Source organism: Capricornis sumatraensis, chromosome 2 (assembly GCF_032405125.1).
Source record: "Capricornis sumatraensis isolate serow.1 chromosome 2, serow.2, whole genome shotgun sequence".
In the NCBI taxonomy this organism is placed as follows: Eukaryota; Metazoa; Chordata; class Mammalia; order Artiodactyla; family Bovidae; genus Capricornis; species Capricornis sumatraensis.
The window spans coordinates 13,873,847-13,888,095 of record NC_091070.1 but is presented as its reverse complement, the minus strand read 5'-3'; the positions used below and the strand labels follow the sequence as shown (position 1 = coordinate 13,888,095).

The 14,249-nt window shown below is 51.4% G+C and overlaps 1 protein-coding gene across 6 annotated transcripts in view; it reads left to right on the top strand.

Annotated features, from left to right (window-relative positions):
• The window catches only part of ADCK1 (aarF domain containing kinase 1), a 113,530-nt gene that overhangs the window by 88,230 nt on the left and 11,051 nt on the right, over positions 1-14,249 (top strand). For 4 of the 6 annotated variants that reach the window (XM_068965315.1, XM_068965313.1, XM_068965316.1 and 1 more), the window contains one exon: positions 1,917-2,033. The exons of the other annotated variants lie outside the window; for them this stretch is intronic. In XM_068965315.1, the coding sequence (XP_068821416.1) occupies positions 1,917-2,033 (117 nt within the window). The remainder of the gene's footprint in view (positions 1-1,916; positions 2,034-14,249) is intronic. 6 annotated transcript variants of the gene reach the window in all.

Sequence of the window (14,249 nt, the reverse complement as noted above, 5' to 3'; positions counted from 1 at the left end):
TTGGAGAAGGGAATGGCTATCCACTCCAGTATTCTTGCCTGGAGAATTCCATAGACAGAGGAGCCTAGCAGCCTACAGTCCATGGGATTGCAAAGAATTGGACACGACTGAGCTGCTTTCACTTTCTTTCAAACAGCAGCAGCATACTTGCACTCGTATTTTTAAAGAGACTTTTAAAAAAATGCCAAGCGAGACTGAATTTTAAGTCCGCAGTGACATAGGGTCCCAGATTTCTCCATTTTTAAATGGCAAAAACTGCAGGAAAGGAGAAAACAAAATGATGGCTTGGTTTCAGTAGGAACCTTTGTTCCAGAGGGTTCTCCGGTATGTATGGCCCCCTCTGTCCCCAGAACTCCTTATTGAGATGGAGCAGGAAGAGTCTCCTTCCTTTTTCTTTTTTTTTTTTTAATTTATTTTGGCCATGCCCGGGGCATGCAGAATCTCAGTGCCCTGGCCAAGGATCAAACCTGTGCCTCCCGCATTGGGAGCCCAGACTTTTAAACACTGGACCACCAGGGAACTCCTACAGTCTCCTTTTTAATGAGAAAAACGGAGGCATGGAGGATTTAAGTGGCTAGATTCAAACACAGCAGTTGTTAGTAGAGCAGGGAATAAAAAGTTTCTTGGCTCAAGCCTGCTGTCTTACTGCTATGTGAACTTTGAGAGCTGGGATGAGGGAAGACCTTATTCCCCTTAAGCCCTTGAATTAGCTGCCCTTGCTTCTTTATTTGTAACTGGAATAAGCCCATTAAGTTGTTGGGGAATTGTGGTGTGCTGAAAGCCTGGTCCTTCCTCCCTCCTGACGTTGGTGGGACTCATAGGTGTCATTCACTCACATGGCAACTTGGCAGTCCTTGGTGTAGCCCAATGTCTTGGCTGCTTCTAGGGAAATCTAGTATCTTTTTGATTATTGGGTGTCCTTAGAATCAGAAGGGATTAGAGAGTATATCAGTTAGGAGTGCATTTGTTTGTACATAACTGACAGCTCCATCTAGAGTGTCTTAAACAAAAAGAATGTATTTTCCTCACATAACAGGAAGACTTGCCTGTTGATATTGTCTCAGTGGTCTGACAGTGTCAGAACTGGCATCTCTGTGATTTTCTTAGAATTTTCCTCATGGTTATAAAACAGCTGCTGCAGCTCCAGATATCACTTCACTCTCAAGGTAGGAAGAGAAGGGTAAGAAGAGTTGCAATATTTATAAACATCCCTTTTTATTAAGAAAGTAAAAGCCTTCCCACATCCTCTAGCAGACCTCCACTTGTGACTCACAAGCCAGAACTGTGTCACATGGCCATAACTACTGCAGGGCAGGCAGGGAAAGTATTTCGTTTTTCCTGGGGAAGAGGAGGATTGGGAATAGGTGTTGGGTTAGGCTTCAGCACACTGTCTGCCACAGAAGGCTTGCAGGGAATGGTCATGAGAAAACTCAGGACTTCCTAACTGAAAAATTTATCACCCGGTTAAAATTTATTCATTCACATATATAATAATTACACTCATTGTACAGGTGTTGAAACTGAGGCAGAGTGTTGATTTTCACATGAGGAGCCTGAAATAAGCCTGCGAGAGAGAAACAGCTTTTAACCCCAACTGTGGCTCAGATCTGAGAGGTTCCATGTATTTTTTTTTAAGCCCCACTTTTACTGTGTGCTCTTCTTGTGTCTGGAAGGTGCTGAGCAAGGTGGGGGACTTATTCTCCGGTCCCCAAGCAGGAGGGTCCCTGGAGCAGCCTGCCCTTCTTTCTCGGCCTGCCTCCTGCCTTCCCTGCCTGTCTCTGCTGGGGTCCCTCTGGGCCTTCCCTCCTGTTCCTGGAAGGCGTGTGAGCTGATGTCTGGTGCACGTGCCTATCTGTAGCCCTTGCCCAGAGCCCCCAGCCTCCCAGCCCCTCCTGACCTGCCCTTTCCCACTCCAGGTCCCCCGCATCTACTGGGAGCTGTCCACCAGGCGGGTGCTTCTGATGGAGTTTGTGGACGGCGGGCAGGTCAACGACAGAAACTACATGGAGCGGAACAAGATTGACGTCAACGAGGTGAGTCGAGCGCGCTCTGCTGCAGGTGGGGGCTGCCCGGCAAGGGCAGGTGTGTCCACGGGAGGTCGGGGCCTGTCTTTTCTGAAGAGTTATGAAGTCTCTGGAGCATGAAGCAGTCTTCCAGGTGCTCTAGGGCAGCCCTCCGCCCATCTCCTGAGCTGGGCTTGGCAGCGGGCAGTGGGGTGCGGGCACGCGCTGGGCCCCTCCCGCAGGCCCTGCCCAAATAGGGGATTATCACCATCTGTCTTGTGTCGTCTGAGCCCCACAGCTTGCAGAAACCCAAGAACAGTGGTGCAGACCCTCAGGACTTAATCTCCCGTCCTGCGAGGCCTGGACACACCTCCTGCCTCTCCCTGCCCTTCCTGGGTCTCCAGGTATCAGGCAGAAAGGACACAGCCAGAGCCAGCGAGTAGCCTAGAGCTGAACACAGAGGGGCTTCTGTCTCCCACCTGCCACCCCCCGGCCTTCAGGGAGTGCTGGCTGGTGGGCCAGGGGGCCTGAACCCCATTTCCTTCTTCTTGGTCGCCAGGGGGTACCAAGGGGGGTACCTTTTCGCCAGAGTTCATCATTGTTTAGCCCCTACTCTATGCGAAGGGTGTGGGTTCAGAGGGGAACCAGACACAGTTCCTTTTGTTAAGGAGTTCCCAACTCAGCATTGGAGTTGGTCATACAACTTAGCACCATCCTTCAGGCAGCGAGGGGGTGTGAGCCCATTCCCAGGGAGCCACACGGAAAAAGTGCTCACCTCTGTCCCAGGTCGGCTTCTCCAGCCGTCTGAGTGGGGATTTGCCAGACGTGTGCGTGTGTGTGCATGTGTGTGTGTGTGCGCATGCACGCACATCTCGGGGTGGCAGAGTTGTGGGAGCAGAGGGGTATTGCAAGGAAGGGGAGAGGAGTGGCGAGGTTCTGCAGGGCTGCAGGCAGATGGTGCAGACCTCAGCCATGACCCCAAGGTCCTGGGGAGTCCCTGAAAGGTGAGGGGTGCAGTGACATGCCCCACGTGGCTGGTGAGGGGAAGGAACGCAAGGGACAACCAGAGCTAGTGGAAGTGAACACTCTTCCCTACTTTCTCCAGGGCAACACGCAAAGATGAGCCTAGGGTCCCTGTAGGGGGACGGCCCAGGACGAAGCCACTCCTTGGCTCCGCAGGAGAGCCAGGGGACGTGGCCGGAGAGTGTGCAGCTTGGGCGCCCAGGCCTCGGTGCCGGTGTGGCCTCCATCAGTAGGGACGATGAGAGCTCCGTTTGTGAGACGGTCGTGATGACCACAGGTTTGTGCACCACTGCGCTTAGAACAGTGTGTGTGTGAGCACTCACTGTGTGTGAGCACACTGGTGTGTGCTGAGCACTCCAGCATGGTAGCGAGATTATTGTCCTCACTCTTTGGGCTTGTCCTTTTCTCCCTTATCCGGTATCTCCTCTTACTGTTCCTGTTTGCTGAATGCCTAACACCCTGTGCCAGGCCCTTTCCTCCATAAACATCTCAGAAGGGAGGCCTGCATGCCTCTGTCTTGCAGATGAGGCATCAGAGATTCAGAGAAGGAGGGTGCGTTGCCTGAGGTCACACAGCTCGTAGAGGTAGGATTGAAACCCACGTCTCTCTGACTCCAGGACTCCTCTTGGTTCATAAAAAGTGAAAGTAAAACCGCTCAGTTGTGTCTGACTCTTTGCAATCCCTTGGACTGTAGCCCACCAGGCTCCTCTGTCCATGGGATTCTCCAGGCAGGAATTCTGGAGTGGGTTGCCATTTCCTTCTCCAGGGGATCTTCCTGACCCAGGGATCAAACCCAGGTCTCAAGCATTGCAGGCAGATGCTTTACCCTCTGAGCCACCAGGGAAGTTCATAAAAGGAGAGGCTGCCAAAAGCATGGCTGGGAAAGGTGAGCCACAGCTGGCCTTGGCCCCCGACTTGGGAAACAGGGCTCCCGGAACGCTTCGGGGGGCCTCTTGGGCTGGTGAGGAGGCTGGAGGGGCCTCCCTACTCTCTGCCCTGCCTCACCCGGAGGCAGCTTGGCCATCGAGAGTTGCCTGTTGGGCTTTCCTGGAGAACAGTCCCGTTCCAGTTCAGACCTCTGCTTTAGAGATAGGCGGAAGCCCAGAGACACAAAGGGCTCTCCTGGGGTCACTCGGCAGGAGCACAGCTCGGGGCTTCTGACCCCTGCTGCCCTCACCGTTGGCTGGGAGGTGTCTGGGCAGCACTCCCTGCAGAGGAGGGTGCAGTGAGACCTGCTTGCCTTTCTCTCGCGCCGTTGGTTGGGATGCGGGTACATCCCTGCCTCTAGCCAGGGGTTGTTTGTCCTTTGTCCACCAGGACCCTTGAGTACAGAGTCTTTGGAGCCAGGGGGGAGGGGAGGGGAGGTCACCTCTTACTTATCCTGAACAGTCTTAAGGGGGAGCAGGGTCTCTATGCCTGCTGAGTAGGGCAGACCCCAAGGGCTTCAGGTTACTGGAATTCACTTCCTGCCAGCAGCAGTGGGCTTCTCGTGTCAGCCGCACCCCTGAATCCATTCATCTCTTGGGGTCCAGTGAGCCCAGAGCTGTGATGGTGTTTAATCAGAGGTGGCTTTGATTTTCAAAGTCCACACAGAGATGTGCTCTGATGTAATTGCTTGCTCCTGGCTGAGTGAGGCTACCTGGGAGAAGGCTGAAGGTGGCTGGTGGGAGCTGGGGCTGGGTGATGTCCTCTGGGGGCCTGGGCTCGACAGCTGGCTTCCAACCCTCTTGAATCAGCTTTGCAGATAAGGCTGGCGTTCTGTGCAGAGCAGACTGGTGGACATCCTATGAATTAGCAGACAAATTAAGCCAGCCTTATGCCCTGGGTTGACCTCTATGAGGCAGGGCTGGAGTAGAGTGTTGGTTTTTATTTTCTGTGAACGTGCAAAGTCCAGCAGGCTGATATCAGAGTGGTCTGGGGAAAACAATAGCAATAATTATTAGCAGCTCAGTTCAGTTCAGTCGCTCAGTCGTGTCAGACTCTTTGCAACCCCATGGACTGTAGCACGCCAGGCCTGTCCATCACCAACTCCCAGAGTTTACCCAAACTCATGTCCATTGAGTCAGTGATCCCATCCAACCATCTCATCCTCTGCAGTCCCCTTCTCCTCCTTCCCTCAATCCCAGCAACAGGGTCTTTTCAAATGAGTCAGCTCTTCACATCAGGTGGCTAAAGTATTGGAGTTTCAGCTTAAACATCAGTCCTTCCAATGAATACCCAGGACTGATCTCCTTTAGGATGGACTGGTTGGATCTCGTTGCAGTCCAAGGGACTCTCAAGAGTCTTTTCCAGCACCAGAGTTCAAAAGCATCAATTCTTCAGCACTCAGCTTTCTTTATAGTCTAACTCTCACATCCATACATGACTACTGGGAAAACCATAACCTTGACTAGATGGACCTTTGTTGACAAAGTAATGTCTCTGCTTTTTATTAGCAGCTACTATGAACCAAACATGTGACAACATATAATCTACTCCTTACAGATGCCCTGCCAAGGATATCTCATTAATCCCATTTCTAGATGAGAAGCTGAAGCTCAGAGAGGTTAAACAGGTTGCCCAGCATCACAGAGCTAGCAGGGACAGTCAGGAGCGGAAGCCAGGTCGGCATGAGTTCCGAGTCCTTTCTCCTCCACCTTCTCCATCCCCCTCCCAGGCATCTCTGCCCGGGGCTGCAGGGGAACCTGAGTCTAGCAGGCTGATAGCCACGCCAGTAACTCCTCGAAGAAGGAATTGGAATACTGACGGAACCTTTGCCAGCTCCCAGGGCACCATCGAAATGCAGCCCTCCTCTCTCTAGCTCACGTCAAGTTCATAGAAGTGTTGTTCCATTTTCTAGAGGACTAGGTTCACCTTCCTAGTGCGTGGGTAAAGCTCCGAATTGGTAGCTAGTTGATGGTTGTTGCTGTTTTCATTATTATCATCATCCCTGGGGCTTGCCCTTTCTGTCTGTTACCTCCTTTGACCATTGATGTTTACCCACTGCCTGACTCTGGGTGTCATGCTCATTCTGTGTCACAGTCTTAGGAGGAGGGAGGTCTTGTCTCCATTCTAGGGATGAAGAATCAAGAGACTCGGGGAAGGAAGTAACTTACATGAGGTCTCAGATCTTCGTGGAACATCTCGTGTGTTGTCATATGGACATCCCATGTACTCACCAGCTGGGCAAAGACACAAGCCGTTTCTAGCCCCCTGGCAGGCCCCTCATGCCCCCTCAGAGGCCACACCCTTCTTACTCCCCCAGAGCCACCACTGTTCTGACTTCTGTCACCAGGGAGCACCTTCTCCCTCCCTGAACTGTGTGTTAATGGCACCATACTGCATAGTAGTTTAGACCTGGCATTTTTGTCATCAAGCTGCTGCGGGTCTTTTCTGAAGGCTCTGTTCTCTTCCGTTGGTCTGTAGGTCTGTCTCTCTGATAATACCATACTGTCTTAATTCCTTCTCCCCTTAAGCCCCTGCCCCTGGCTTCTGGGATTTACGTGACCTGGGAGGCTCTTTGGTAGTGTTCTGAGATGCTGTCATTCAATGCTTGCACAGGAACCTTAGACTGGGCCGTGGGTGGTGGGCCATGTGTTCTGCTGACCATCGGTGATACTAGGAGAGGACGAGGAACAGGCCTTGCTGTGCAGAAATTAACCTATTATTAGGTTAATTTCCTAATTCCCAACCAACGTCAAAGCAACAGGCCTCATGGAAGACTAGTGGGGTGTATATGTGTATTTGTGTGTGTACGTGTGTGTGTATTTGTGAGTAGCATGAAAGACTCCATGTGACTGGAACTTTCTAACAAACTTCTGAGGTTCTGAAGCCTCCCTAGGACTATGGGCCAGAGTGGGCCTGTCCCTGGTGTGACTGTCCCTGCTGAGGACTGCCTGGCTGAGTGTCGCTTGGGGAGGGAGGTGCAGGGCACAGTGGGGAGTGACCAGAGGCAGATCTTGCCACAATCCTGGGGGAAGGGTAGTTAGTAGCATCCTGGCTGCTACAAGCTGTTGGCTCAGCAGGAAGTGGCTCTGGAGGGAATTGCTCTTGAGGGGAGGTGGGCAGGGCTGCATACCCCTCCAGCACTTGTTAGTCCTCCCCACTCCACTTGAAGAGGGCCTCCTCACCCTGCAGCACCCCAGCCCAATTGGGCCTCGTATGTGAGGACCTGAAGACCAGTCTAAGTGGCCAGTTCCTGATAGACTCAGCTAAGAAAACACCATGTTAGCAGGCCAGAGACCTGGGTTCAGGCTCCATCTCTGCCGGTGGCCCGGTGTGTGACCTTGGACAAATTGCTTCCTTCTCTGGGCCTCAGTACGCTTACTGGAGGTGTTGGGTTAGCTGGACTCTTAAGGGTCTGTTCTGCTCGGATACTTTACAGAAGAGCCACTCTCGGCTTGCCAGGAGATAAGACCTGAATGCAGTTTCCTGGGCCCCATCCCAAACCGACTTATCAGAATCTGGGGTGGGAGGGCTTGTGAGAATCAGCATTTTAACAAACTCTCCAGGTGGTTCAGACACTCACTGGATTTCAGGAGCCACCTGCCACAGGGCCAGGGGGCCCCTGGCTGCCCCAGGTGGGCCCTCAGCCATCACCTCCGCTGTTTTGAGCGTCCAGACATGTGGCTGCCCTGCCTAGGTGTGCTCTCTGCCCAGCATGGGGCCTGCGGTGCTCGCAGCCTGCAGGGGCCCTCGTTCGTCTCTGCTCTGAGCCCAGAAGCGACATATTACTGAGGGCCTGACCCAGTAATCATATTTGCCAGTCACTTTAAGAGCTGGTGACAGTGACTGTCATTGATTTCATTAAGAATAAAGGTCGTGTAGGAGCGCGCTTGCCCGGGCTGGATGCAGCCTCCTCAAGCCACAGGATGACTATTGATTGCGAGACCTTTATCGAAGGTTAATTGGATTTCAGTGAGTGTGTGTTTAAGACCCTACCTGGGCCGAGGCCCTATTGAATTTGTGTGAAATTAGCCGAGAGAAAGGTGACAAAGTCAGGAGCTGGGGTTGGGTGAGACGGGGACTGGAGGCCTGGTGGCCGACTTACACAGTCTGGTAAGGATGAGCTGGATGCAGAGATGAGGGGTTTGCAAGAGACACCAGCCTGTCCACTCCAGAGGCCCAGGAGCCTGCTGGGGAAAGAGGGCCAGGTGCTCCGCAGTGGTCATTATGTGGAGTTGGGCCGGGTCCTCTGTCCTCAGGGTGGCCCTCTGGTCTGTGGTGTGTGTGGCAAAGTCTGTCTTTTTACCACTTCAGAGAGCAAATCTTGTCTTCCATCGGGATCGGGAGGGGATCTGGAGGTTTAGCTCTTACTTTGCACCCCCAGCCTATGTCTCAGAGGTGCCAGGGCCCTGCTGGGCTGGCCTCTCTGGTCTGAGACACCTGTCATCAAGCTCCCCACTGTCGCCTGCTGAGCCGTTTCTCAGTGGCTGTCCGCTCCCCCCTGCAAACATAGCCTTGCTAATCGCTTTGCCTGCCATTGTTGGCCCTTCTACTCTCTACTGGAGTGTGTGTGTGTGGGGTCTCTCAGTGTTTTTTGTCTTCTTTCAAGTTGTTTTAGCTGGGCTGGTGAGGAAGGGCACTCAGGGCCTGGGTTCCATCTGCATGTGTTTCCAACTGCCCTTGCCATGTTCCTTCTTTCTGGTAGTCTTTCCATCCCATCTCACTGGAGAAGCAGTGAAGAGATCTCAAATGTGTTTTCCAGCAGATGTTTCTTGAGTACCTACTGTGTGCAGGCCTGGCATGTCAGTGCCATAGGAGAGCTGTGGACAGAGTGTGGGAGAAGTGGGCTGGCCAGGTGTCACTGAGGCTGGGCGTGTGGCGGGCGGGGCAGAGGGTTCAAAGTCGGGCCCCCTGGGGGTGTGCATGGCTCTGCCATTTATTGGCCAGGTGCCCCTGGGTTTCTCCTCTATATAATTGTAGTGATAACAGTACTTCCTTCATGGGGTGGTTGTGCAGGCCTTGCAGGCTGTGAGGTTCTGTATGTATGTATGTGTATATATACATATATGCACATATGTGTATACATATGTACACATATGTGTATATATATATATATAAAGTCATTTATAATTCATGACATTAATAGTCACAGCGGCACATCTTCCTCCATAGAATCTTTGAGAATCTTCTTACTTCTCTTCTGTCCACCTACCTCTGCTGTCCATGAGTGTGCAGACTTGGGGGTGGTGGTTGAACATTGGTTTGAACAGTGGTTGAACAGACTCGGGAGTGGTGGCTGAACATTGGTTTGACCATTGGTTGAACAGTGGTTACTGGTTGAACATTCTGTTTCTAAAAGCCATACTGCCCGGGGTTTCCTCTTGTCACCCGATCCCAGCTCGCGCTTTTCAGGACTCTGCCTTAGTGCTCAGTGTCATTTCCCATTTGGGGGCCTCTCTGACTCTGTGGTGGAAGGCACTCAGAAGACCAGGGAGGAGAAACTGGAAAGGCACAAAGACTCTGGTTACTGAAATCACTGGGTTTCCCTGGTGGCTCGTGGTAAAGAATCCATCTGCCAGTTTAGGAGACGTGCGTTTCATCCCTGGGTCAGGAAGACCCCCTGGAGAAGGAAATGGCAACCCACTCCAGTATTCGTGCCTAGGAAATACCATGGACAGAGGAGCCTGATGGGCTACAGTCCTTGGGGTCGCAGAAGAGTCAGACATGACTGAGCGGCTAAACAAGAATAACTGAAATCACGGGAGTGAAAACATCTCCTCCCATCACCCACTCTCTGTGACCTCTCACACCAGGTCGTTAGAAGCTCGGGGATGTTGGAGGGGTCTAGGTGCACAAGTGGGCTCCTGGAGACTCATTTCCCCAACAGCAGGGGTGTCATGAGTGGGGACAGCATCGGAGTTGGCCTTCCTGGATTCTCGCGCTGGCTCTGCTGCTTAAGAACTCTGTCGCCTTGGGGGTGCACATCACCCTTGGGAAGCCTCAGATGCCTGCTGTGAAGTGGATGCAAGAGAGTATCAGGGACTTTTCTGGTCCAGTGGTTAAGACTCATGCTTCCAGTGGTTAACACTCCATGCTTCCATGTAGGGGGCACAGGTTTGATCCCTGGTCAGGGAACTAAGATCCCATATGCCCTGTGGTACAACCAAAAAAAACAAGTGTTGGATTGTTTGATGATTGAAATGTGAAGCAGGTGGAGCAGGGCCCACAGTCCATGCTCAGTGCAGCCTGTTTTGTTGGAACTCTGACAATATAATATTTGCCAAAAGAAGGGGGAAATTTAAGGAAAAACTCTTTGCTCATTTTTTTATACTGACCTCGGTAGGATGGATGGATGTGGACACGTATTTCTTCGGAGTGAATTGCTGCCCATGCGGGGATGTCAGAGGTTTATATCTGTGTCTTCCTGGAGCTGTGGCCCCTGGATCCATTCCCTACCCCGCTGGTAGCCGTGACCCTGTGAGTGAGTCTCACTAGCCAGGAGCCCGTATTGGCCTGTGGATACTCCACGCCCTGGTTCTCAAGCACTGTCCCAGTTCAAGCCGAGTCTAGAGAAGCTCTCACTGAGCTCCTGGAGGCTCCGAGATGAGAGAAACTCCCCCAGGTTCCTGTCAGTGAACCCAGCTCCTCTTTCTTCCTCACTACATCTCCCAGGCGCGTGTGGCTGAAGAAGTTCCCACTGTCTTCACCCTCAAGGATTTCATCGCGGTGTTTGCTGGCCCGAGATGGACCGCTCTGTGAATGGGAAGCAGTGAGGAACTGAGGCTTATGTATCCCAGGGGTGGGATTGAGGCGGGCTGGGTCGGGGGGTGGGGGGGAATGCTCGGGGCAGTTATCTGACCCTGGAGGCTGTGGTTCTGCCTCTAGAAGCCTGGGTGGCCACCAGGGGAAGGGCAAAGACAGCTTGAATTACTAACCTTCTTATACTTAATACTGGGCTACTTGTGTGATTATTAATATCCTGCAACACCGACCTCCTGTTTCTTTTCAGAGATCTTGGCCTTGCTTCCATGACACCCCCAAGAACATAGACTTTCCCTTGGGGGGTTGGAATAAATTAATCCATGCAATTATAGAGTAATTAAAGTACTTTCAGCCAACTCAAGTTTAGAGAAAAATTAAAAAAAAAACTCTGATTTAGATATTATTTACTAATTTAATTCTTTATTCAGACTTTTTTTAAAAAATAGATTTCTGGTTTTTTTCCCCTCCCTACTGTTAGAAACATAAAGGGGTTATGTGATTACTGAAATCACTTATGTGAGTGGCACGTTCTTTTTACATGGAATCTTTAAAAACTTGTCACTGATTTTTTTTTTTTCCCCTAAAAGGAGCTGTACTATGGCTTTAGTTAATAGCGTATTTTTGGTTAGACAAACAGCCTTGGATTTCCCACTGTGACTCTTTTCTCCAAATGGAATGCTTTCTTGGTTGCTGTGGGGACCTACAGAGGATTTCTGGCGCAGTTTCTGCCTCCAGTAAGGAGCTTTCCCATGAGTGGAGAGGCAGAAGGGGTTTGTGATTGAAACTGTGTTCCCTGTAGCCAGGCCGCCTGGATGGGACCCTGGTTTCACTAACTGCTGGCCAGGTGACCAAGCTGCCTCCTCTTTTTGTATTTCGCTCCCCTCACCTGGCTCCTGCAGAAGTGGCTGTGAGTCCAGATAACTTGCCTGAAATGGTGGGTTGCACAGAGTGTCAGCTGTTACCACTGGGAAACCAGTTATCTGGTCTCTACACAGATAACTGCCCTTAACAGGGTAAGGGGCAGCCTCAGAGAGCTGACATTTCTCCCAAGGAGATGTACAGATGGCCAAGGGGCACACGGGAAGGTGTTCACCACCACTAGCTGTCAGGGAAATACAAATAAAAACCACACAGTGAGGGATCCTCTCACACTTGCTGGAATGGCTGTCATCAAGAGGACAAGAGATAACGGCGTTGGTGAGGAGGTGGAGAAAAGGGCACCCTCGTGCACTGTTGGTGAGATGTGTTGGTGCATCTGCTATGGAAAACCGTATGGAGGTTCCTTGAAACACTGAAAATAGATCTACCATATAGTCCAGCAGTTTCACTCCTGGGTATATGTCCTAAGGAAATGAAACCCGCATGAAAAGGACAGCTGCTCGCCCATGCTCCCCGCAGCCTTATTTAGAATTGTTTGCTCTTGAGGAGGAGATGGGGCTGAGTATATGGAAGGGGTGGAGAGAGGGTTTTGTGCCCAGGAATGGCCTTAGGCTTCCTCTCCGACTCCTGGTGCTTCTGTGAGTAGGAGGGAGGGGACTGGCTGCCTTCTCTCGGCAGTTCACAGTTCCCTGCGACTCTGACGGGTAAGAAGGATGACTGAGGTACTTCCCTGGTGGTACAGTGGTTAAGACTCTCTGCTCCCAGTGTGGGAGGCCTGGGTTCAGTCCCTGGCTAGGGAACTAAGATCCCACATGCTGCATAGTGTGGCCAGAAAAAGGAAAAGCTACCCAAAATTTAGAGATGGGAGTGTGCAGTTTGTCCTTTCAAAGTCATCCTTGGGCATTTGTTTAAGCAGCCTACCTGAGGATTTTTTAGTATCTAAGGGAATGTACTTTTGTTTGACTCTGCTATTGAAAATTAAGGGCTTAGGCTGAAGTCATATGTCAACCTGTAGATCTTATCCAGTAGAGATGCCAATAACTTCTCCCCACTGGAAAAGATAACCCAAAGGTTATGATTTCCTTATTACCCGGTCAGCCAATAACCAGTTTTGTATCTAATCCTGGAATCTTAGCCTCTTATTCCTGTTTAAATGCCCATAAAGTCCCAGTCCCTGAAAATTCTCAATTTGAACCACCTCCACCTGCTTGCAGGCTCCTGTATTGATGAGTTTCACAACCTCTGACACATGTTCAGTCTATATTTGTACCAGAGTTAAGTTTTTAACTTTTTGAAAATTACTCTTTGATGGTGATAATGGGTATATTTCCCCCAAGTTTAAAATGATAAGACGCTTCATTATAGAAAGCAAGCATATTTGTGTCATATAGTGTACCGTGTAAAGTGCTTTCACTTTTATGCAGTCACATTTTGACCTTGAATCTCAAGGTTGCTCTGTGAGGAAACAGAATAGATGGGGCTAGTCCCACTTAACAGCTAAGGGAACTTAGACCCAGACTGAGAAGGGAGGTGACTTGTCCCCCAGGTTGCTTGTGCCCGCAGTGGCAGTGCTAGGATAGCCCCAGGGTGAAGCCAGTGGCACAGGCTGGAACCCACTCCTGTCTCTGCCTTCCCCATCTGTCTGTCTGGGTGATATCTGGTTAAAATGAACATCAGAAACAGCCCCCAAGAGGAAAGATATGAGGTAGGGGCAGCTGGATGGGGAGGGCTTCCCTGGTGACTCAGCTGGTAAAGAATCTGCCTGCAGTGCAGGAGACTCCAGTTCAGTTCCTGGGTCAGGAAGATCCCCTGGAGGAGGGCATGGCAACCCACTCCAGAATTCTTGCCTGGAGCATCCTATGGGCAGAGGAGCCTGGTGGGCTCCGGTCCACGGGATCGCAAAGAGTCGGACACGACTGAGCAACTAATGCTTTGCATTTGAGCCGCGGTCGGGAGCCTCTTGCTCCTCCTCCTCCTGTAGTAGCAGCTCAGTTCTCACGGGCCAAGGCTCCCCCAGCCTGAGTCCCCAAACCCCTCGGGGCCACCTCTCAATGTCATAATAGGGGGCCCACAGCAATCAGCAATATTTCAGAAAGCTTCGAGGAGATCATACATCTCCCCATGACAGGTCGGCTCAGACTAAATGAAATGTCATTTCTCTGCTTTGGGCTGAAATTCCGTCATCTCCATCTGGCTGCCCTGCTTATCTTGGGCTGATCAGGAGCCCTGATTGGACCTCATATGCGTCCTTGACAAATAAAAATGAATTATGACTTAATAAATGCAATTGGTTTGGCAGATATGGCCCTTCAGGGCTCGGCTCCATAGAGCTCCCAAGAGCCTCCCTACAAGGGGTTCTCGGGGGTGCCGAGGTAGAGACCTGCTGGCTCATCCAGAGACCTGCTCTGGCTAGGCTCCCTCTCCCAGGAAACACTCCCTATCTCAGCCGGAGTCTGAGACTTGACATGGGGCAAAGGCTGTTCCTGATGCCAGCAGACACCGAGTACTGGGTTCCTTTCCCCCCAGGAGAAATGACAGGAGCCGGAGAGCGTGGTAGCAGGGCCCTGGTGGCACAGTCGGAGCCTCTTTAACCCTCGTTCCATCATTCCTTTAAAAGGTGCAAGTAGGGACTTCCCTGGTGATTGATTGAGATTCTGC